At 44.3% G+C, this 23,056-nt stretch overlaps 1 protein-coding gene across 1 annotated transcript in view; it reads left to right on the forward strand.

The window, feature by feature from the left end:
* The window catches only part of LOC119953848 (vesicle-fusing ATPase), a 303,368-nt gene that overhangs the window by 276,725 nt on the left and 3,587 nt on the right, over positions 1-23,056 (forward strand). Inside the window, exon 20 of the mRNA XM_038778413.1 lies at positions 21,730-21,785. Coding sequence (XP_038634341.1) covers positions 21,730-21,785 — 56 coding nt within the window. The remainder of the gene's footprint in view (positions 1-21,729; positions 21,786-23,056) is intronic.

Below are 23,056 nucleotides of genomic sequence, written 5' to 3' on the forward strand. Positions count from 1 at the left end.
GTCTCTGCTGACCAAAAAAGTAAGGTTTTGTAATACAAAATTGACAGAAGGTCATGGACCTAAAATGTTAACTGTTTCACTCTCCATAGATGCTACCAGACCTGCTGCCTATTTCCAGCATTTTTTGTTTTTATTGACTGATTTGTAATGTTTTTGTCACGCTCGAATTATTTTCACAATCATAAATTCCTACTTCAATATTTGGGCATTCAAAACGCCCATGTTGAAGTGTAATTATAATTATAACCTTTAACAATGAGAGTTCGGAGCAGTTTGTGCAACTGGTTGTTCCTTCCTAAATTTCAGGCTGTGCAAACCTATTTCACATAAAACTTGCAGCGAGCAGAGAAAACTTTCATGCCATCAGTCTATGTTGGATTTAAAGCCAGGTGCTAGGTGAAAGATACAAAGTCTAATTCATTGCACTCTGCATGCCCACCAAGTGTAGTTGTTCAGTAAACCGAATCTTGAGCCATTCTCTGTTTACTTGCTTTGACTGGATAACTTTGTAAATCCAGATGTGCTCATCAATTTTTGACTGAGAGCACACCACTCCATCTGTATGCTTGCTTGCATTTTGTCTCTAGTAACATAGCTCATTTTCATGTGGTAAGACGTAATGTCCCATAACTTGCTATAAAAGCTCAGGAGGCCTGAGCAGGAACGTTAAACAGCATTTAATAAGTTAATATATAAAGTAAAGACCGCAATGCAGCCTACAGCTCAAATGTCCCAGTCGGGACTACCAGAGGCCCCGGTCCCAGTCCGGGCCGGGTATTAAAGGGTGAACTTTAAGCCCCAGCAAGACGGGCCTCCGATCACTAGCTGGGGAGCTCGTATTCTGAGTCCCATGGGGAGATCGATCGATGTGTCCCTGTGGGTCTCGTGAGGATTATTATACCCTTCTCCACTGCGCCTCCCCTCCAGAGTCTCAAACGTCCCGTGTTGAGGGGGATCTTCTTTGCCATTTCACCGGTGGCTGTGCTTTTATCAGGTGTGGGGCAATGTAGGAGGAGCGTTCTTTTCGTGCAGAATGTTGAAGGGGCAATATTTGGGGCCCATCCCCGATTGTGATGTCATGCGAGAGTACTGATAATTCTGTGTCCATATCTGAGGCAGTCATCCACGTCCTGTTGGTCCGGGCATAGATTCCTGGTGGGAGGTCCTTCCTGACTGAAGGACGGCAAGCAGGGTGGTCGAGACACAGATTCATCCAGCGTGGCTTCCCCCGAGGTGGGTTCTCTGCCCTTGAGGTGGTCCACGTACTTCCACAGTCCATTCCCTCATCCTGACCATGTAAGTAAGTGGCCCCATTTTCTCCATTGTTTTTCCTGGGACCCATTGGGTGCCATCTCCGAAATTCCGAACATGAACAGCATCTCCTGGTTTAAAACCTCTGTCACGCATTCGGTGACCATGGTGACTCTTCTGGAGATCCTGTTTCATTTCTACCTTCCCACCAAGATTCGAACATTAACTCAGGCGGGTCCAGAGGTGTTGACCCATTAGCATTTCTGCAGGTGTTACACCGGTTGTGATGTGCAGTCTCATTCGGTAATTGAATAAAAACCATACCAGTTTTGTTTCAAGGCAACCGTTGTTCTGTTTCCTCATACATTGTTTGCCCGCTCAGCGAAACCATTTGAGGATGGATGGTATGTAACGGTTCGGACGTATTTCACCCCATCGGCATGCATAAATGCCTGGAATTCATCACTGGTAGAGGGGGTTCCATTGTCGGTGACAAGCACCTCTGGAATTCCATGGGTGCTGAATGATTGGTACAGTTTTTCCATGGTGATTCGCCAAGTGGTGAAAGATATTCGGTTCACTTCGAGTAGATATCTATAAGGAGCAAGCGCACCCAGGGGCATCCTGGCCATTCCCAGGGTGGAGCGAGGCTGACAGAGGGAGCTTCTGGTGTTCCTGGAAAGTTGCACATTGCATCATTCGCTCTATGTCGCCATCGAGTCCTGGCCAGCACACATAGGTTTTTGCGAGTATTTTCACCGTGGAAATATCTGGGTGTCCGTTATGCAAATCTTGTAACATCATGCACCAACCCAGCCGCAGGACGACCATACAAGCTCCCCACAGGAGGATGCCATCAGCTCCTGCTGTTTTACAAGATAAGCCCTCAGCTCCTCTGGGGGGTTTCCTTGTAGCCTGCGTAATTCTGCCAGCATGGGGTCCCTTTGGGTCAATGTGCAGATTTCTGTGGCCATCACGGGTAACGTGTCCATGAGGTTTAACGTCAATACGACTTTGTCTGCCACTGGTGGGTCAGGGGGCATACTGGCAGGAGTCAGCTGAAGACATCCGCTGAAGACATTTGCATGTGTGATCTGCTCCTGGATGATGTTCAAAGTTGTATTCAATCTGCCAACAGCAGTGCCCAACATTGGATTTGGGCTCAGGCTATTGGTGGAATCATCTCTTCTTCCTTAAAGAGGCCAAGTAAGGGTTTATGGTCCGTGATCACTGAAGTGGCACCCATACACGTACTGTGAGCTCGGTCCTTTGGGGAGCCACTTTTTGGAACGGGGCCACCCAACGCTGTTCCCCGTAATCCACAGACCCCTGGAGCTATTGGCGTTCTGGTGGAGGAGTGACAGTTCTATGGCCCCTTTCAGATCCAAAGCCGACTCCGCTAACGGCTTTCTCTGGGACACCATATTGCTAATTCCACATCCCAAATGATCTCTTAACATCTCAGAGAGGAATGGACCAAAGTAGCAATGCTCTGTTAACTTGTGAAGGCGCAACAGAAATTCCATCAACGATTCCCCAGGGGTTTCTCCGGCCGTATTGATCCGAAGCTCAGTATTATTACAGATGGTTGGGGCCTTAATGATTCGTGACAAATTCCACGAGCTCATTAAAGGATCTCAAGTCCAAGGCTGCTGGGTAGGTGGGGTTCTTAATTATTCTGAATGTCGGGGCCCTTGAGGTGGTCAGGAGTATTACCTTCTGTCAGCCCTCTCCAACAATGCTATTTGCCCGGAAGAAATACCGCAAGCTTTCGGTATACTGGGCCCAGTCTTCTACGGCTGCGTCAAATGCCCCTAACCTCCTGTAAAGCAGCATTTTCAAAATCTTGCTGACCTTGCTCCTGGGGTATTCCAGCATGGTCAGAACATCCAGAATCACAGCTGCTGTTTTTTCCCCGCTCGTCACCAATATAAAAGCTCAGGAGGCCCAAGAACGTAAGTTAAACAACATTTAATTAGTTAACATAAAGTAAAGACCACAACTTAGCCCAAAGGTCCCATTTGGGACTACCAGAAGTGCCAGTCCTAGTCTGGACCGGCTCTTAAATGGAAAATTTCTGAGCCCCTGCTCGGTGGGCCTCTGCCCACTAGCGGGGGTGCTCGTATTCTACATGTCCCACGGAGAGATTGATTGTGTCCCCATGTGTCTCGTGAGGATTATTATACTTGCCCAGCCTTGAAATACAGTTAAGTTTTCCGTCACATGCCCTTGATAGTGAATAGGTCTGTTAGTTGTTTTCAGCTGCTAAAATTATTATTCTTGATACAAGAAAAATCACCCCTTCAAGGAATAAATAGGAGATTATAGGAGAATAGGGGACCATACCCAGTACCTCTCCCATCACCCATGGCACTTTCCCATGCAATAGCAGAAGGCGTAACACCTGCCCCTTTACCTCTTCCATGCTTAACATCCCAGGCCCAAAACACTCATTCCAGGTTGAGCAGCGTTTCACTTGCATCTCTTCCAATTTGGTCTACTGCCTTCGCTGCTCCCAATGTGGTCGTCTCTATCGGGGCAGCACGGTAGCATGGTGGTTAGCATAAATGCTTCACAGCTCCAGGGTCCCAGGTTCGATTCCCGGCTGGGTCATTGTCTGTGCGGAGTCTGCACGTCCTCCCCGTGTGTGCGTGGGTTTCCTCCGGGTGCTCCGGTTTCCTCCCACCGTCCAAAGATGTGCGGGTTAGGTGGATTGGCCATGCTAAATTGCCCGTAGTGTCCTAAAAAGTAAGGTTAGGGGGGGGGGGGTTGTTGGGTTACGGGTATAGGGTGGATACGTGGGTTTGAGTGGGGTGATCATGGCTCGGCACAACATCGAGGGCCGAAGGGCCTGTTCTGTGCTGTACTGTTCTATGTTCTATATCGGAGAGACCAAACGCAGACTGGGTGATCGCTTTGCTGAGCCTCTTCGTTCTGTGCGCTTTCAGGACCCTGATCTTCCAGTTGCTTGCCATTTTAACATAAGACCTTGCTCCCATACCCACAGGTCTGTTCTTGGCCTGCTGCAATGTTCCAGTGAAGCTCAGCACAAAGTGGAGGAACAACATCTCATCTTCCGGTTAGCCATACTACAGCCTTCCGGCCTAAACATCGAATTCAACAACTTCAGATGATCAGCTCTACCCCACCTCGACCCATTTGTTTTCATTCCATTTCATTTTAACTGTCTTTTACCATTTCTTTCTTTCTTAATATATATTTAATTCCTCCCACCCAATCTTATCCACCTTTCCTTCACCTTTCTCCTCTTTGCTTCCCCCTTCCCTTCCCCCCGCATCTACAGTTCATCCTCCGATGTTAGTTTCCCTGCTGTTTGACCGTTCACATCTTTTGTTCTCTCTGGGGACTGCCATTAACACTCTTTCCCCTTGGTTTCTGTGGCTGTTAGCACCCGGTTTCCTTGGCTTTCTGTGCTATGACTCATCTTTCATTCTCACTCCACAGTATAAATATTTCCCACTTTCTCTGACTGTGAGCTTTGACAAAGAGTCAAGGAACTCTAAACGTTAGCTCTTTTCTCTCCCTACAGATGCTGCCAGGCTTGCTGAGATTTTCCAGTCTTTTCACTTTTGTTTCAGATTCCAGCATCCGCAGTAATTTGCTTTCATTTAAATAGATTAGATTTTGTTTTAAGTTTAAAATCTATACATGGATGTACTTTAAAGATGAATAAACAAATAACTTGTGATGGTTTCAGATTTAAGTTAGAAAAGTTAATATCCAACTCCTCAGACAAAATAAAACTGTAGTTCTAAAACTGAAACTTTGCAGGGAAATTTCAAATAGTGTTTCTTTTATCACAGTAGGAGATTAGCGCCTTGGGCCAGTAGCGCAATGGATAACGCGTCTGACGACAAATCAGGAGATTCCAGGTCGACTCCTGGCTTCCCAAAGTTCAAAGTTATGGGCGGCACGGTAGCACAGTGGTTAGCACTGTTACTTCGCAGCTACAGGGTCCCAGGTTCGATTCCCAGCTTGGGTCACTGTCTGTGTGGAGTCTGCACATTCTCCCTGTGCCTGCGTGGCTTTCCTCCGGGTGCTCTTGTTTCCTCCCACAAATCCCAAAAGACTTGCTGTTAAGTAATTTGGACATTCTGATTTCTCCCTCTGTGTACCAAAACAGGTGTCGGAATGTGGCGACTAGGGATTTTTCACGTAACTTCATTGCAGTGTTGATGTAAACCTACTTGTGACAATAAAGATTATTATTAGTATAACCACAAATCTCTCTCAGAAATTTGAAACTGAATTTTTGTCTCAGGATTATCAAATTGACTAGCTTCTCGGAACATCGGAACAGGAGGCTGCTTTTCCCCTCAAACCTGTTCTACCATTCAGTGAGATCATGGCTGATCTATGGCCCAATTCCATATACCTGCCATTGCCTGATATCCCTTAATGCCTATGATTGACAAAAATCTATCAAACATAGACTTAAAATTGCCAATTGATCTAGCATCGGTTGCATCTGCGGAAGCTTTCCAAAAGTTTCCCACCCTTTGTACACAGAATGTGTCCTAATTTCACTCTGAAAGGTATGGCTCTTATTTTCTTGAGACTCATCAACCAGTGGGAAGTGTTGCTCTCTATCTGTTCTCCTTAATGTCTTGAAAACTTTGATCAAAACACCCATTAATCTTCGAAACTAAACTTCAAGGAATGCAACCCTAGTTTATGTAATCTCTCCTTGTAATTTCAGCCTTGGTGCCCAGGTATCATTCAGGTAAAATCTATTCTGCTCTCCCTACAAGGCCAATATGTCCTTCCTCATGTATGGTGCCCAGTAGTGCCCATTTCAGGTGTGATTTAATCAGGGCTTTGTGTTGCTGCAGCATGACTTCTACCCTCTCGTCTAAGCCCACAATTCCATTAATCTTTTTGATTATTTTCAGTCCATGATATTTTAATGATCTATGCGGATCTAATGTATTTTTGGACCTGCACTGTTTCCAGCTATTCACCATTTAGAAGGTGCCTATTTTATCTTTCTTTGGGTCCAAAAACAATAGCCTCATATTTTTATAAATTGAAATCCATTTGCCAGAGCTCTGCCCAATCATTTGATTTATCAATGGGGGGAAGGCAGATTCAGGCTATTGAGTTGGATGATCAGCCGTGATCAGAATGAATGGTGGAATGGGCTCGAATCGAATGGTCTCCTCCTGCTCCTATTTTCTATCAATGCGTGTTTGTAATTTTATGCTTTCATCTACACCGCTTACAATCTCACCAATTTTTGTATCATCAACCGTTCTATACCATCATCATAGTAAATGCAGAGAATAGTTGAAATCTCAAACCAGATTCCAGCAGAACACATGATGCCCATTTAATGTCTCCTGCAGCTCAGCCAATTTCCTAAAATGGTCAAAAAGTTGCCTTCTGACGGGGCAGCATGGTAGCCCAGAGGTTAGCACCGCTGCCTCACGGCGCCGAGGACCTGGAGTCGATCCCGGCCCCGGGTCATTGTCAACTTCCCCTCACAGCAGTCGAGAAAACATTTTGGAAAAATCCTGGGTTGGCTTCGAGCACTCCTTTCCCTCCAGTAGCCCCAGCAACCTGAGATTTAGCTGCCGTGACCTATTCTCCACCTTGAACCTCGGGTCTTTATTACTCTCTGCCATCAGCAGCAACTCCGCTTCTAATGAGGCAACCCGGTCCTTGTGCTGCGCAAGGCGGCCTCCACCCCACTCAACGTCTCACCTTGTGCTTGCACCACGTTCAAGATTATCACCCACTGTCCATGGACCATGCCCAAAGACTCCTCGCCAGTGGCCTTAAAAGATTTCCATGTCCTGTCACTCGAACTGCCTTTCCATCTGTTTGCCGAATTTTCTCAGCTTCTGCTCCATTACCACATTACCACGGCCAATGCGTCTAGTGCAATGTAATGGATGCAGCATCCATCTTCCCTCTTCCATATTCCTTCGACAGGCTACCATCTTGGGCCTTCTTAGTGTTGGGCTTCTTCATCGTGGGGAAAGTGCACCTACTCAACAAAACTTGTGCGGAAACCAAAATATTCTGAAAAAAGCAAGTGAAAGGGATCAAACACAAAAGACCCTGCCAGGAACCACTTTTCATGCAACTTCCTCTTAGTTGACGTCACCAGAAGCCCCAAAGTCTCCATAATTAACATCCATAGGCATTCCTCTGTCCAGTACTTTAGTCATCTTCAAAAATTCAATCCAGTTTGTCGGGCATGACCTATCCTTTACAAATCCATGATGGATGTCTCTAATCAACTGAAAATGTTCGAAGTATTCACTCATTCTATCCTTATTTCTAAACTCTTGAAATTTCCTGACAACTGATGTTAGGCGAACTGGTCTGTCGTTCCCTGATTTTCCCCCTCACCTTTCTTAAATGGCAGTGATGGTCACAATTTTCCAATATAACTGGATGGTTCCCAACTCTGAGAAATTTGGAACTATAGTTAAGGGATCTGCAATGTTCTCACCTTCCTTTAAAACATTTGAATGGAAACCATATTATCCTGGTGATTTGTAACTCTTTAGTGCATCATTTCCTTCACCACTGTTGCTTTGCTTATGTAAATTTCATTGACTCTTTGTCTCTCATCCAATATTAGTTTATTGGGATGTCTGACATACTGACCTCTTCCTCTGTTGTAGGTACTGACATAAAGTAATCATTCAAAATATCTTCTATTTCCTTATTTTTATTGTCATAATCACCATTCAAAAGTCCCACATTGCTCCTATTTTTCCTGACATAATTGTAAATTGTTTTATATTGATTTTGATATCTCTTGAAAATTTCCTCGACTCCCTTTTTGAAGCTGCATATGTTTTGTCAACTGTTGCCGTCACTTGTATTCCTTGCCAATCAAAGGATTGGTTAAGATATTAACTGAGTCAGCTTCATTACTTAAATTTAATATAGTAAGAAGTCTTACAACACCAGGTTAAAGTCCAACATGTTTGGACTTTAACCTGGTGTTGTAAGACTTCTTACTGTGCTCACCCCAGTCCAACGCCGGCATCTCCACATCATAAATTTAATATGGCATGTCCCTTGGTTCCAGGGCATTTACTCGCGAGTAAATATGCACCATGGGTAGTCTGCTTATCCTAAATATAATGGAAATTAAAATTCCATGCTAAATATACCTCTGCTTGTCTAATCTCTGTATTTGTAGAATCTACCACTTCACATCCACAACTAGCCTTAAATCATTTTATATTTCTTGATTTGTGCCACAGACCCTAACCTGTCCTTCAGTTCTAATGTTTTGATCACATTTCTTTCTTCTCTCTCCAGGTTTAATTACTTTACATATTTTTGCTTTTCCTGTAGTGCTTAAAGCACTATTTCGGACTCTTGCCCTACACTATTCCTTTTGCGTGGTTTTGAAACCTTAAATATACTACCTTTTCCACCTCAACCTTCCTCCACGTGATAATGTAAAACCTTTGTGGCTGTTTATCTTTTCCGCAAGATCCCTGGCCCCAACCCAGTTCAGGTAGAGCCTGGCCCTTCCTGTTCCAGATATCGGATATCCCATGAAGTAGAGCCGCACCACTCCAGCCACCTGTTCATTTCCCTACTCTGCTTATCCTATGCCACTTTGAATGTGGCTTGAGTAATAATCCAGAAATTATAAACGGTATGGTCCTGTTCTTTTGATTTGGCTTCGGGTCCGTGACCTCTTCCCTAAGGTTTTCTTTAAAGTACTACTTTGGTGGCCGATAAATGAATTACCTTTAATTCAGCAATAATTGTTTAATCCGGACAGGCCTACGAATGGCTAGTGTGGATAAATATCGCTTGGGTGCTCTGCAGTAATTGTATAGTGGCCAGCTGTCTCTGGTTTGAGATACTATGCTGTTTTCTTGACAGAGCTGTACAGATGAGGAATGTCCTGAGTTCATTTATGGGTCTCTGCTGAGCTAGTCCCATGGAAGGAGGAGAGCTTTGCTGAGAGTTGCTGGGCTAGAAAAATGGAGCCAGGATAGGGAAGGGATATCTGCCACCCATCCCCAGCAGTTCACTATCCAAGGGTTCCTGCTGGAAAGTTTGGATTGTACGTGGAAAATACTGTAATTACATTGACAACAAATTACCATCTCTAAAGAGGAAAGACCAGCTATCATTGTGGCTTCCCATTTTACGTGAAGGGCATACACGCAATGTTAGCAAGATGTTAGATCGGCTCTGTATTTTCACTATTGTCCATCTACTTCCACCCTTATCTGTGTTCAGTTCTGTTTCTTTATCTGTAATGGATGCAGGATGATAGGCAGACTTCACCCTTCCTCTCCTATCAAAATTATATTTAAGTAGTTCTCTGATGTGTATCACCCCTTGTGTTAAGATAGTCCTCATGAATGGACGGTTCAGGAGCAGCCGGCAGCTTAACAACTACCCTTGGCAACATCAGCGGAGAGGGGAAAGAAGGGAAGAAATTGAGAGGAGGAGAGAAATCTGCACTGTGAAGTCCAAACGTTGAAAATTTATTGTTATATTTGTTATAAACACACGTTGAGTAACTTTGGCATATGCCACTGGAGCTGCCTTCTTGATAGCTGTGTTTTAAGCTTTTTGATTTGGGCTTTGACTTCTGAAGCAATCAGATGTGATTTGCTTTCCAACCATAAATTGTCGTTGCTAATCTGGAGAGTTTCCTAAACCAAACCAATTTAACCTCTCCAAGTTCAGGCTAATATTGCAGCAATGCTGCCTTAAGGCACACTCGTTTGATGTTAAATGTAGATCGATGCCAACAAAAAGATGAGCATGTTTATCCAAGGTAGATTAATTAATTTTTTGTGATCTTCAGCTGCTTCAACAACACGAAGAGCTGTTTTTGTAGCAGGGAAGGAGCAGTTACGTAAACAGTACCTTGTCCTCCAGCAGATGTGGGCAGTCTTACCTGGGACTCTCAAGGAGGAAGGAAACCAACTCCAATTGGTATCTTCCAACAAGCATCTATTTCAGGCTCAGTTTCAACGTGAATTATGATTTAGCAATAAGGTTGCCTGCGCTCAAATAGGGGCTCAGTTGGTTGCCTAATTCATTCCAGTTGGAACCTGAATGAGTATTGCGTACTTTATGCACACCTTCTATTCTGCTTCTTCCACTTCATGCACCCTGATCACGTATAGAATCTCAATTTCAGTGTCATTTGTTCTGTTTCTGTTCGTCTTTTGCTGCTATTCTTCCCTTTTCTCCCAAAGCATAGGTCCACGGGCACTGAATGATGCCTCTGCCAAGAGGCAGTTTTTTTTACTCCACTTTGAGTTTGAGCAGGCTGTTCTACACTAGTTTGGGTAGCATCACTATCTAGTCCAATTCTGCCCTGAGCAGACCCGCCACAATTATCATTTTTAGGCAATGTTACTAGAATGTATTTGAGAGTGGGAAATACCTTTGCTAATGTTCCCTCCTTAAGCCAGTGTGCTGATTCCATTGCAAAAGCAAAATACTAAATCCACAGCAAAAAATGTTGGAAAAGCTCTGCAGGTCTGTCAGCGGTTGATGAGAGAGCAACAGAGTTAATATTTTGGGGCTTGTGTTCTCAGGAAAGCTCTGTGATTCTCTCTTAACAGATGCTGCATGACCTAAGTCTTTTCAACATTTTCTGTTTTGCTGCTGATTTCAATTATCAGGACATAACATGCCCACCCCAGATGAGATCACCTGGTGTAACCCAAACTAGCAATCCGATTCAAGACCCATTAATCTGTATGGCTCAGGTAGTCTGTATTTTTGCCAATGTACTACTGGGGGAGTGTTTATCTTGGGAGTTGACAGCCACCTAAGTGCCATGGCACATATTCATACACCTACTCTTGGCCTTTCCCTTTATAATTGGATGTAGGGGCAACCTAGAGCCAAGCTGTTCCATGAGCAGATTTGGCACTGTTTGCCTCTCTCTCCCAATACACATTTTTTAAAAAAGATGCAAGTTAAACCACAATGTTAAACAATGCCAGTGGCATAAATCATTAATTCCAATTTTAATTACAGTGAAATTACAAATTTTACAAACCACATTTGATTTTGACCTTGTAAGGAAGAGATTGTATGTGGTTTACAGTAGAATAATACTTTGTGGCGAGCCCTTCATGTAACGATTGCGAGTGTCTCCAAGATCTATCAATTGTGCACTACATGAATCTACCGTAATTTCATGAGCAGATTAGAGTACTATTTCGTATTAGAGTACGAAAGGGAAAATGCTGGAAAATCTCAGCAAGTCTGGCAGCATCTGTAGGGAGAGAAGAGCTAACGTTTCGAGTCCGATGACCCTTTGTCAAAGCTCTGACAGGACTAAGTATTAGAGTGTATGTTTATGGTTTAATAATTGCAGATTATTAAGAGGTTATGTTTGTGAGATGTTTCCAGGTATCATGCATCTCTCCAGATCCAAGTCCACTGAAGCGCAAGTTCTTGTTTGAACAGAGATCATTGAAGTTTGTTTAAAAACATTTAGGGAAAATATGTTGTATTGAGGTGCATCTGGGTATGTTAATTGTGTTAAAAGTGACTCTTAAGTGTGTGTTTATTTTTCTTTTAAATCAAGGAAAGATTGTGCCTGTTGGGTGTGTTCATATAATATTTTGAATTACAGAAAGTACATTGTTCATGTGTTTAGTTAGGGTAGGCTTTATGAGCAGAGCCATGGCTTGTGGTTTTGATCGAAATATAGACATTTGTGAAATGTAACTACTGGTTTAAGGATCCCCAGTTTTTAAATGCTGTTGTCCTAATCCAGTGACCCTAATTATAGGGAATAGTGATGTCTTTTATATATTCCGCATCTACATACTGCCCCTTGGTAACATCATCTCAAAGCAAAACAATAGTTTTCACTTGTACGCAGATGATCTCCAAGTCTACCACCTCTTTTGACTCCACAATTATTGCTGAATTTTCTGACTGCTTGTCCAACATCCAGTACTGGATAAACAGAAATATCTTCCAATTAAATACTGGGAAGACCAAAGCCACTGTTTTTAGTCCCCTTTTCCCAAACCCCATTCCCTAGATACTAACTTCATCCCTCTTCTTGAAAACTGACTGAGGCTAAATCCATCGATTCATAAATCTGATGTCATATTTATCCCTGAGATTAACTTTCAACCACATATTTGTGCCATATTTAATACTGCATACTTTTGCCGTGCTAACATTGCCCCGTCTCCCTGTTGGAGTTTATCAGCTGCTGAAACTCTCATTCATACCTTCTTACCTGTAGCTCTGACTATTTTTTTTGTTTGTTTTATAAATCTAGATTACCCAATTAATTTTTTCCAATTAAAGGGCAATTTAGCGTGGCCAATCGACCTACCTTGCACATCGTTGGGTTGTGTGGGCGAACCCCACGCAAACATGAGAGAATGTGCAAACTCCACACGGACAGTGAGCCAGAGCTGGGATTGAACCTGGGGCCTCGGCGCCATGAGGCTGCAATGCTAACCACTGTGCCACCGTGCTGCCCTGAGCCCTGCACTCCTGGTTTGTCTGCCACATTCTGTCTTCAAGGTCTCCAAATCCCTCTGTCCTTAAACTCTCACTAAATCCCATTCAGCTTTGCCCGTGCGTTTACTGAGCTACATTGGCTCAAAGTCAAAAAAAATCTTGATTTTAAGATTCTCCTCCTTGTTTTCAAATCCGTTCATGGCTTTGCTCCTCCCTATCTCTGTGACCTCCTCCAGCCCCACAGACCTCCCAAGGTATGTGTTTGTATCATTCTGGCCTCTTGTGAATCTCCACACCACTGGTGGCTGTGCCTTCAGTTGCATAAGCCCTAAGCTCTGGAATTTCTTCCCTGCGCCTTTTCACCGCTCTACCTTACTTTCCTCCTAATACAGTCCTTAGAACCTAGCTTTTTCACCAAGCTTTTGATCCTTATATAGCTAGGTGTCGTATTTTATACTGCTCCTGTAAAGCGTCTTGGGACATTTTATTATGTTAACGGTGTCATGTGAATATATAGGTTATTTTAGGCAAGGTCATTCGTTTTTCCATTAGATAGAAAAATAAAGAACACCACAGATGATGAGGACCAAAAGGCTGAATGCTTTTGTAAATTAATCACCTAAAAGTAATCTTGACTTATTCACTCGTCATAAGTAAATCACTAGTTTATTTGTATAGAAGATGTTGCAAGTTTTGGTTTTAAATGCATATGAATACTCCCAACTTTCACACCATTTAAAAAAGTTGCTGTGTCTTGCCACACTGATTTTTTGGCCATACTACTTCTGCTTGAGATACACTGCCCTACCTTAATCCAGCAATTGTGATGGCCCATGCTGTTTAGGAGAAGTTTATGTTGAGAAAAGCCTGTGTTTCTTTTTGTGTAATGTTCCTTGAAAACAAAGATGGGCTGGAGAGTATTCTGAAAGAGGGGCTAATCGGATTCCTGATTATGACACCATTAGATTCCTAAAAATGCCCGTGAGACCTGAGGATAAGGGAAAATAGAAAGCTAATTGCAGCAAGGTTTTGTCTACCTGTGTTTTCTGTTGGCAATCCAGAAGCCACTGAGAACTTGTGTACTGAAGAAACAATCAAGGTTTTCTCTGAATGGAAGTTTTCTGTTTGGCAGTCTTCGAACAGGTCCTAATGTTGAAGCAGGTCTCTGAATATAGAGCAAAGACTAGACTGATGTGGGTTTTCTACACTTTGAAAAAGCAGAGAGCTGAATACAGGACAGCAGATTTTGAAGTTTCAGCGTTGCCAGAGTCCACAATATTGGCTAAAGGGGTAGGAGAAGGGCGTTTCTGGGGATTCTGTACCATCAGAGCTATCTGTGATAACTGTCTAGAGACTTCAGATGGAATATAGCTGCTAGTTAATGTGACTCTAGGATTAAAACGATTGAGGGGGAAGTGGAGGTTACATTGGAAAGACTGAGATTGCACATGGTCCCATATTTCTGCAGGAAACAATGTGAATATTTGTCACTATGTGAGGCACACCTTTGTATCAACTATTTAAGGTGAAATTTGCTTGAAATATCCTTCACCCATTGATTAATAGTCTTTTAGGTTCACAGCATGGAAACAGGCCCTTCGGCCCAACTTGTCCATGCCGCCCTGTTTTACCACTAAACTAGTCCCAATGTTTAAATTATTTTCATTGCAGTTGGTTTGTAAGAGCAAATGTTTTAAAAAGTGGAAACTTGTCTACTCGTGTTCTTTCCATTGGGTTCATGAGAATTCCTTTTTTTAAATGTTGTTCATCTCCACAGGGATGCTAATAGAGGATAAACCATCTGTGCAAGCAGAGTGCGTGTGTGTTTGCACAATCCAGAAAACAATCCTAAATTTAAAATCAAGCCAAAAATGTTCACTAAGGATGAGATTCTCTGGTCTCCCCACGCAGATTCTCGGTGGTGGGAGGCAGCCCGACATTGGTTGGACGGTGCCACCGTCAATGGGAGTTCCATTTGAATCCACCCCACGCCGCTGGGAAACCCATGGTGGGGGGGTGCTGTTGGCAGGACAGGAAGATACCTTTAAATAACTGCATATTTCCCATTACCTATTACCGTATTCCCAAGTATGGTGTTGCCTTGATTCATTAAATCCATGGACCGTTTCTGGTTAGCAACCAACCCCTCAAACCCTCAGAACTCCCACCTAAACCCATGAGGTTCAGACCTGATTGCAGACCCTGCGGATTAAGTGCCTGGCTTTACCATGCCATGTAACACATCGCAGCCAACCTCATCAGAACTGGAAGCTGAAGGCTAGCCTGGTGTGGGATTGTGGAGAGGCCATGGAGCATCTGGCACCAGGCAACCTTCCGACAGGAGTAACTTCTGGTCACTCAATGTCCCCAGAGGTCACAGAGTGGAATGTCCAACTTAAGACACCGACATTTAATGTTGTTTTCCAAATTAAGTGCTGTTACCTGAAAAAAACTACGCACTCACCTGTGCCAGTTGTATGAAGTCGACAGATATCTTCCAGGAGCAAAATTTTCTCTCTTCACACCTGACTCTCAAAATTCTGTAACCCTAGCCCCTGATCAACCACTGAATGAGGAGTAACTGATTAATAGTATACAATGTGACAATATTCACTTCCATCTTATGCCAGAAATACAGAAAATTACCCCAGCACTCATTTGTCAAAGGTTGCACTCCATTCACATGTTTACCTTTTCACTATAATAATACACACCGTTACAGTAGTATCTATAGGGACTTTGCTGAATAATATTCTCCGGTGAGTGTTTCTAGTTTCTTGGTGACCTACAGGAGATGACGTTGACCGATGTGCAGAGAAGAATGATTGAAACTTTTAATATTTTAAAATAGTTATGTGTCATTGACTTTTAATCTTTCCCTCCTGAGTTAGAAGGCCAAGTACTTATTGTTCAGCAGTCTGGAACATGAAAAATACTTGATTAGGAAACGGGCTGTCAAACACAACATTAAAATCATCCGCATTCAAGTCCTGATTGGTATGTTGTTCATGGCTTTATGCCCATTATAGGAATGTTAGGCTGCAAAGCGTTGTGTTCTGTTCCTAACTGGCTTGTGTCCATACATGAAAATCATCAATGAACTCCAGGTTGTATTTTTAAAATTATGTTTATTTCATCTTTTCTGATAAATAAATAACAAAACAGAAAAATGGGGGCGGTACGGTGGCGCAGTGGTTAGCACTGCTGCCTCACGGCACTGAGCAGCCGGGTTCGATCCCGGCCCTGGGTCACTGCCCGTGTGGAGTTTGCACATTCTCCCCGTGTCTGCGCGAGTCTCACCCCCACAACCCAAAGATGTGCAGGTGGATTGGCCACACCAAAATTGCCACTTAATTGGAAAAAAGATAATTGGGCATACTAAATTTATATTAACAAAAAAGGGAAACAGCAGTGTCCACACTCCACTGCCCCCCTAAAAACTCTACCCAACCCTCCCTAACAGCTGACGGTGACCAGCTCTTTAGAGTACAAAATAAATGGTTGCCACCTTTTGTAGAACCCTTCAATAGTTCCCCTCACTGTGTACTTGACTTTCTGAAAATGTAAAAACTCAATGAGATCCCCAGCCACACTAAGGCACTGGGTGGAGAAGCTGACATCCACTCCAGCAGAACCCGCCTGCGAGCAATCAGCGAGACTAAGGCATACGCCCCTGCTCCCATCTGCAGCTCCAGCAGTCTGACACCCCGAATATGGCCCCTAAGAGAATTGGCCCCCAATCAATTTGCAGAATTGCCGACATGGTGCCGAAGAAGGAGACCCAAAGCCTCACCAGCCCAGGCATTGACCAGAACACATGTACGTGGTTGGATGGCCCCCTCCCACACCACTCACACTTGTCCTCCACTCCCGTAAACAGCCGACTCATCCTAGATCTCGTTCAATGCACACGGTGCACCACCTTCAGCTCTATAAGCTCAGGGCATGCACAAGAAGATGTGGCACTCGCCCCTAATTTAAAGTGCTGTCAAAATTGTCTCTACATCTTCAATATGGCGACCACCAGGTTCCTTCCCTGAGGAGAACAGAAGTGAGTCTGTCACCAAAGCCCACAGCCCCCACCCCCTACATGAACTGACTCCCATCTTTACCCAAACTGCCTCTTGATCCCTGCACCAGCGCAACACCTCAGCGTCCGTCACCCAATGGTAGTAAATTAGGCTCGGCAACACCAAGCCCCTTGACTGCTGGTCCCTCTGGAGAACCTTGTTCCAAATCCTGACGATACCTTGCCTGCCCAAATTAAGGATGAGATCAATCTCTCCACACTCATAAAGAGCGCATTTGGTAGAAAAACCAGTAGATATTGGGATAGAAACAGAAACCGCGGTAGAATGTTCACCACGATAACTCAGCCCGCCGATGATGGAGTGAAGTTGTTCCTCCTCTGTAAATCAGCATTAATCCTACTTACCAGGCTCGTAAAGTTCAATTTATGAAGCCGAGCCCAATCCCGAGCCAGCTGTACTCCTAAATACCTGAAGTGTGTGTCCGTTCACCGGAACGGCAACACCAGATTAGCTTCCTTCCCCGGTGGAGTGACCGAAAACCACAAACTTTTCTTCAAATTCAATTTATACCCTGAGAGAGCCCCAAATCGCTTCTTCAACCCATTATGTCCCGCATTCTGGGAACTGGATCCGAGATATGCAACAGAAGATCATCAGCGCCAAGAGAGACTCTATGCTTCATCCTTCTCCTCACTATCCCCCTCCACTTATCCAAATTCTTCAATGCTATGGCCAATGGCTCAATCACCAATGCGAAAAGAAGGGGGGATATGGGGCACTCCTGTCTCATTTTCCTGTGCAACTGAAAGTATCTCTACAATTCAAATAATTTGTACGGACACTTGCCTTGGGTTCCTGAGATAGCAACTTGACCTACGACACAAACTTGGGGCCCTATCCTGAACCGTTCCAACACCACGAACAAATAGCGCCACTCTACCCTATCAAAAGCCTCCTCCGCATCCAATGCCACAATAACCTCCTGTTTCTAGCCTCCCGACAGGGATAGCACCACATTCAACAGTTAGAGGACAAACGCCTACCCTTCACAAACCCTGTTTGATCCTCACCAACAACCGGACGGAAACACTGCTCCAACCTAAGCGACAACACTTTAGCCAAGATCTTGGCATCCATACTCAATAAAGAGATCGGTCGGTATGACCCACACTCCACTGGGTCCTTATCTTTCTTTAATAGATGAGACGGATACCTGCATCATGGTCTTCGGGAGTGACCCCCGTATTACTGAATCTTCAAACATCTCCACCAACGTTCCACGTTGCCAACCAAATTGGGGGTCACTCAACCCCCCCAAATTATTTTCACCATGAGGGATGTTCCCATTCCCCCACCAAACTCCTAAAAAGAGAGCCCACCCAAGATGGCACCCAGTCCCACCCAACAGATGGGACAAGGAATAACTCATAGTCACTGACAGCCAACTATACCCCTTCCCCCATCGCAGATAGTGACTCATGAGGTCGTTCCTCTTGAAACAGCACTTCTCTCCATTATCCCCATCTTCTCACTATTCACACCTCCTTGGCACACCGTAACCTGCCTAAACAGGTTCAGCAGGCCGCTGACCCTCCCCACATCACGGTCCTGTTCACTAGCCAACTACAGTTTGCGAGCGAGGTAGCCGTCCGCCAGAATCCCCCTTCCCCAAGTGAACAACAACGGAACAAAGGAGTCCCCACACCCAGACAATCTAACTCGAGTATAGAAACTCCCACATGCCCTACTCCATCCTGAAACCGCGTCTCCTCTCCACACATCCATATGCCCTCACCGACTCATTAAAACTCAAGAAGAGGAGAGAAGCAATCAAAACAGAAGAGCAAACCCCAAACATAATTTGAATTTAACCATAACTATGTACAAAGAAAGAAAATAAGTGGACACCAAAAAATGAAACAAAAGAAAACACACATCCCTGTTACAACAATGGCCCTCAACCAACCCATCCCAACCACAGCAGCAAAGTTCCTCTTCCAGTCTCCGTTCACTCCCAGTCCTTCAGCCGTCATGAATGCCTCCGCCGTCTCAGAGAATTGTTCCCTGGAATTAAGCTTGATCCTCCGCCTCGCCGGTTAAACCACCCCAAAATGCACTTTACTTTTTAAAGCGTTGACTTTGCCCAGTTGGCACACCTTCTCGCCAGCTCCAGTATATTTGAATACCGCTGCCTTCCCACCTCACCTCTCTATTCTGCTTGGGCCACCTCAGGACCTTCCAGACTATCACTGCTTTTCGTGGCTCGTTCACCCATTGTTTTGGCTGGAGCGACCAGTGGACCCTATCCAACTCAGAAGGGGGGGAACTTGTCCTCTTCCCCCAGCTGCTTTTCAAACATCACCAAAAAGTACTCCTGCCTTGGACCCTCCACCCCCTAAGGCAGCCCCACCATCCTACGGTTCTGCCGTCACAACCTATTCTCCAGCCCCTCGACCTTCGCTTTCAGGCCCTTATTTCTATCTTCCACCTTCAGCAGCTCTGCTTCCAGCAAGGCAAGCTGGCCACTGTGCCACGGTAGTTTTTCCTCCACCCCCTTCAGCACCTCACCATGTTCTTGCACCATCTCCGATGTCCTTCCAAGCACCTGCTTTAATCGGGGCCAGTGTGTCCTCCGCCGACTGCTTAGTCTCCATCATCTCCCTCTCTTGTTCAAAATGTTTGCCGAATTGCCGTTCAAATTTAGCCACCATCACCACCGCGAACATATCCACCGTAATAGGCACAGTCCCACCTGGCAAGCTTGCCCTAACTGTCTTCTCTCCCAATGAAAGCCGCACTGTAGTCAACTCTGCTGGGTGGCTAGCATTTGCTCCTTTCATCCCAGTATTCTTTCTTTGGTTTTTGGGACATTGTTTCGCCAAAAACCGGGAGAAAAGGGCCAAAAACTGAGGACTCTAGCAGGAGCTGCCCAACGTGTGACCTCCTCCTACATGTCGCCATCGGATGCCCCCCGAGGTTGTACTTTTGACACTATTCACTGTTATGGCCAGCATCACGAGTCATTTTGTTAACTAGCAGGTTGAAGAGTGATAATGGACATTAGAATCCGGTGATTACCACGTACAGCATTTTTATTTCTTACCTTAAATTCTGTCTTTCCTTTTTTTGCTTGAAGATGACAATTGTTTAATGAGGACACTGTTCCTTCAACATGAATTACCCACTCATGCAAAAGTGTCGACTGCAAGGGTTAACAGCATATTCGCTGACTCGACATTGTAGCTGAGCTATTTCCTCCTCTTGTTTAATATCCACAGGTGCACCTTTCAATAATTGTCACTGGGTAGCATTCAGGAGTGAGAAATTGGCTTCACCCCTCTTTCGCCTGTGCTTACAGCAGCCCTGGTTAAGATCAATAATTCACTAGAGTGGGATTGATCATGAGACTTCCTGCTCTGTACAATCACAAAGAGTTGAAGGAAGCCATTTGATCCATGTTAGCTCATCCATATTGGGTGAAAAGAGTAACTTTATCCATCCTACCTATCACATTGTTTCACCATTCACATCTCCAGTACCAAATTGGAAGCCCATTCCAAGTGCTGACCATTCTGTATGTGATGAAGTTGTCTTTATCAGTCCTAAGTTGGCCTTTATTTGTTTCAACCAATATCTTCACTTACTTTGAGCTAGTGTTTTGGATTTACCTCTTCTGTAACATTTTGTAGTACATACTTCTATAGGGGTCATCTCCTGGTTATGTTTTCAAAATGGGCACTAATTACTCCAGCTTTCTTTCCTAACCCAGGTCTATGTTTTCAGGAATTTACTTTATACTTAGCTCAATTATTTTAAGCAGTAAATAACTGTTGAGGAAGTCGAGGGCGGCACGGTAGCACATTGGTTATCACTGTTGTTTCACAGCACCAGGGTCCCAGTTTTGATTCCCGGCTTAGGTCACTGTCTGTGCGGAGTCTGCACGTTCTCTCTGTGTCTGTGTGGGTCTCCTCCGGGTGCTCCAGTTTCCTCCCACAAGTCCCGGGAGATGTGCTGTTAGGTAATTTGGACATTCTGAATTCTCCCTCCGTGTACCCGAACAGATGCCGGAGTGTGGATACTAGGGGCTTTTCACGGTAACTTCATTGCAGTAAGCCTACTTGTGACAATAAAGATTATTATTATTATTATTATTATTAAATTTGCTTAACCAAGGAAGCACTCATTTAACTTTAGTGAAGTTTAGTCAAGTGAGAAAGATGACAATTTTATTACTTAAGGATGAACATGAGCAGTGGTGCTAAAGTTCTGTTCAAAGGGGTGGAGAAAGCAGGTGCAGATTATTTTCTTTTTTTAATTTTTAAAGTGCCCAATTATTTTTCCAATTAAGGAGCAATCTAGCGTGGCCAATCCACCTACCCTGCTCATCTTTGGGCTGTGAGGGTGAGCCCCCACAGGCACGGGGAGAATGTGCAAATTCCCCACACAGTGACCCGGGATCGAACATGGGTCCCCGGAGCCGTGAGGCAGCAGTGCTAACCACTGCGCCACTATGCCGCCCATGTTGACAGAAACCTTACTGTCACTTTGTTCATCTGATTTCTGCACAGTCAATTCCAGCCCCACTTCTCCCGGAGTCGCAACACAAATGAATTAACTAATAATTCTTATAAAAATACCCAAATCTTTGGTCCTTGGCTGTCTAATAATTACAGTCACCAGGTTTGTATGTTTAAACACAATTACTGTTTACTTATAACTAGAACAAATGTAAAATATAAAATATGCAGGGAATACATGCGGACCTTATGGTATGCAGCCTGACCGCTGTGCTGACCTACAATACTATGATAACTACGCCTCAAACATACCTCATTGGCTCTGAAGGGCTTTATGATGTGAAAGGTGCAAAATAAATTCAGGGTGTCCTTTTTCCTTAAAATCAATTAACTAACTGATTAATAATCTGCTCCGTTTATTCACTAACCATAGCATCACATCTTTCTAATTTATTTTTCAGATGGGACCTGAGCATCGTGTGAACAAGTTCTTGGCACTCCTGAAAGAAGAAGGAAGGTTGGTTTCATTATTTCCTATTCCTATATCAACTTCCACATGAGTCACTATCTTCAGAACAAGGAATAAGGGAGAAAAATATTGCATGCGTAATGCCTTTATCGCTGTCTTGGACAAGTATCAAACATTTCCAATAAATGTACACAATATCCAATCAATGCTAATATGGAAATATGATCTCCTCTGTTTAAACTTGTATTTGTCTTGTTCACTAAGTATCATCAAGAAATGTTTTTTAAAATTTATTCATGGGATGTGGGCATCGCTGGTTGGGTTAGCATTTATTGTCCATTCCTGAGGGCATTTAAGAGTCAACCACATTTGGAATGCATGTGGAGGACCTATAGTTTTTCCAATCAGGGTTAAGTACATATACATCATATACAATATGAAAGAAATGATGCACTCAAAACTTGTAATAAAACTCTTGAGTTAATATCCTCAGCTGCCAGGGTGGCACTGCCAGGAATCTGGGCCCCAGGGAGGTTGTGCCCATGAAAGAGTGGAGGGGGAGGTTGAAGGGTGGGGTGTGCAGGGCTGGTAAGTAGGGGCTTCTGGGAAGTTGAGGGGGTGACAGGTGGGGGACCCATGGGGACCCCATAGCATGGTGTCCTCACTTAGGGGGGGGGGCGGTTGTGGGATAATGTCCATGCGGTGTAGGGGGTGACATTGCCCATGGGGGGGGGGGGGGGGGGGGGGGCGGACCCACAAGCTCTCCTCGAGATTGGAGCACTGTTTCAAAATGGCGGCCAGATATCTGAGTGCAGTAGATATAGACAAACTGTTCCCATTGACTGGAGGGTCGATAACTGGAGGCCACTGATTTAAGGTGATTGGCAAATGATCCACAGGTGATATGTGCAAAAACCGTTTTTACACAAGTGATTAGGATTCACATGCACTGCCCGATAGGGCTGTGGATACATTGTCAGTAGTACCCTTCAGAAAGAAATTGGATGAATACTTGCAGGAGAAAGTTTGCAGGGATATTGGAGAGAGCAGGGGAATGGAGCTAATTGGATTACTCTTTGAAAGAGCCAGCACAGACTCAATGGACCGAATGCTCTCATTCTCGGCAGTACTGCTCTGTGATATTACACCTTTCATACAGTAAAACATTGCAATGCAGCCCACGAGCATTGTAAATAAAATTTGAGATAGAACTCCATAAAGAGATGACCAAAATCTTGGTCCAAGGCGTAGGTTTGAATGAGCATGTTAAAGGGGGTGAGAGAGAATAAGGCAGAGGTTCAAGAAAGGAATTTCACAGT

This window comes from Scyliorhinus canicula, chromosome 19 (assembly GCF_902713615.1).
Source record: "Scyliorhinus canicula chromosome 19, sScyCan1.1, whole genome shotgun sequence".
In the NCBI taxonomy this organism is placed as follows: domain Eukaryota; kingdom Metazoa; phylum Chordata; class Chondrichthyes; order Carcharhiniformes; family Scyliorhinidae; genus Scyliorhinus; species Scyliorhinus canicula.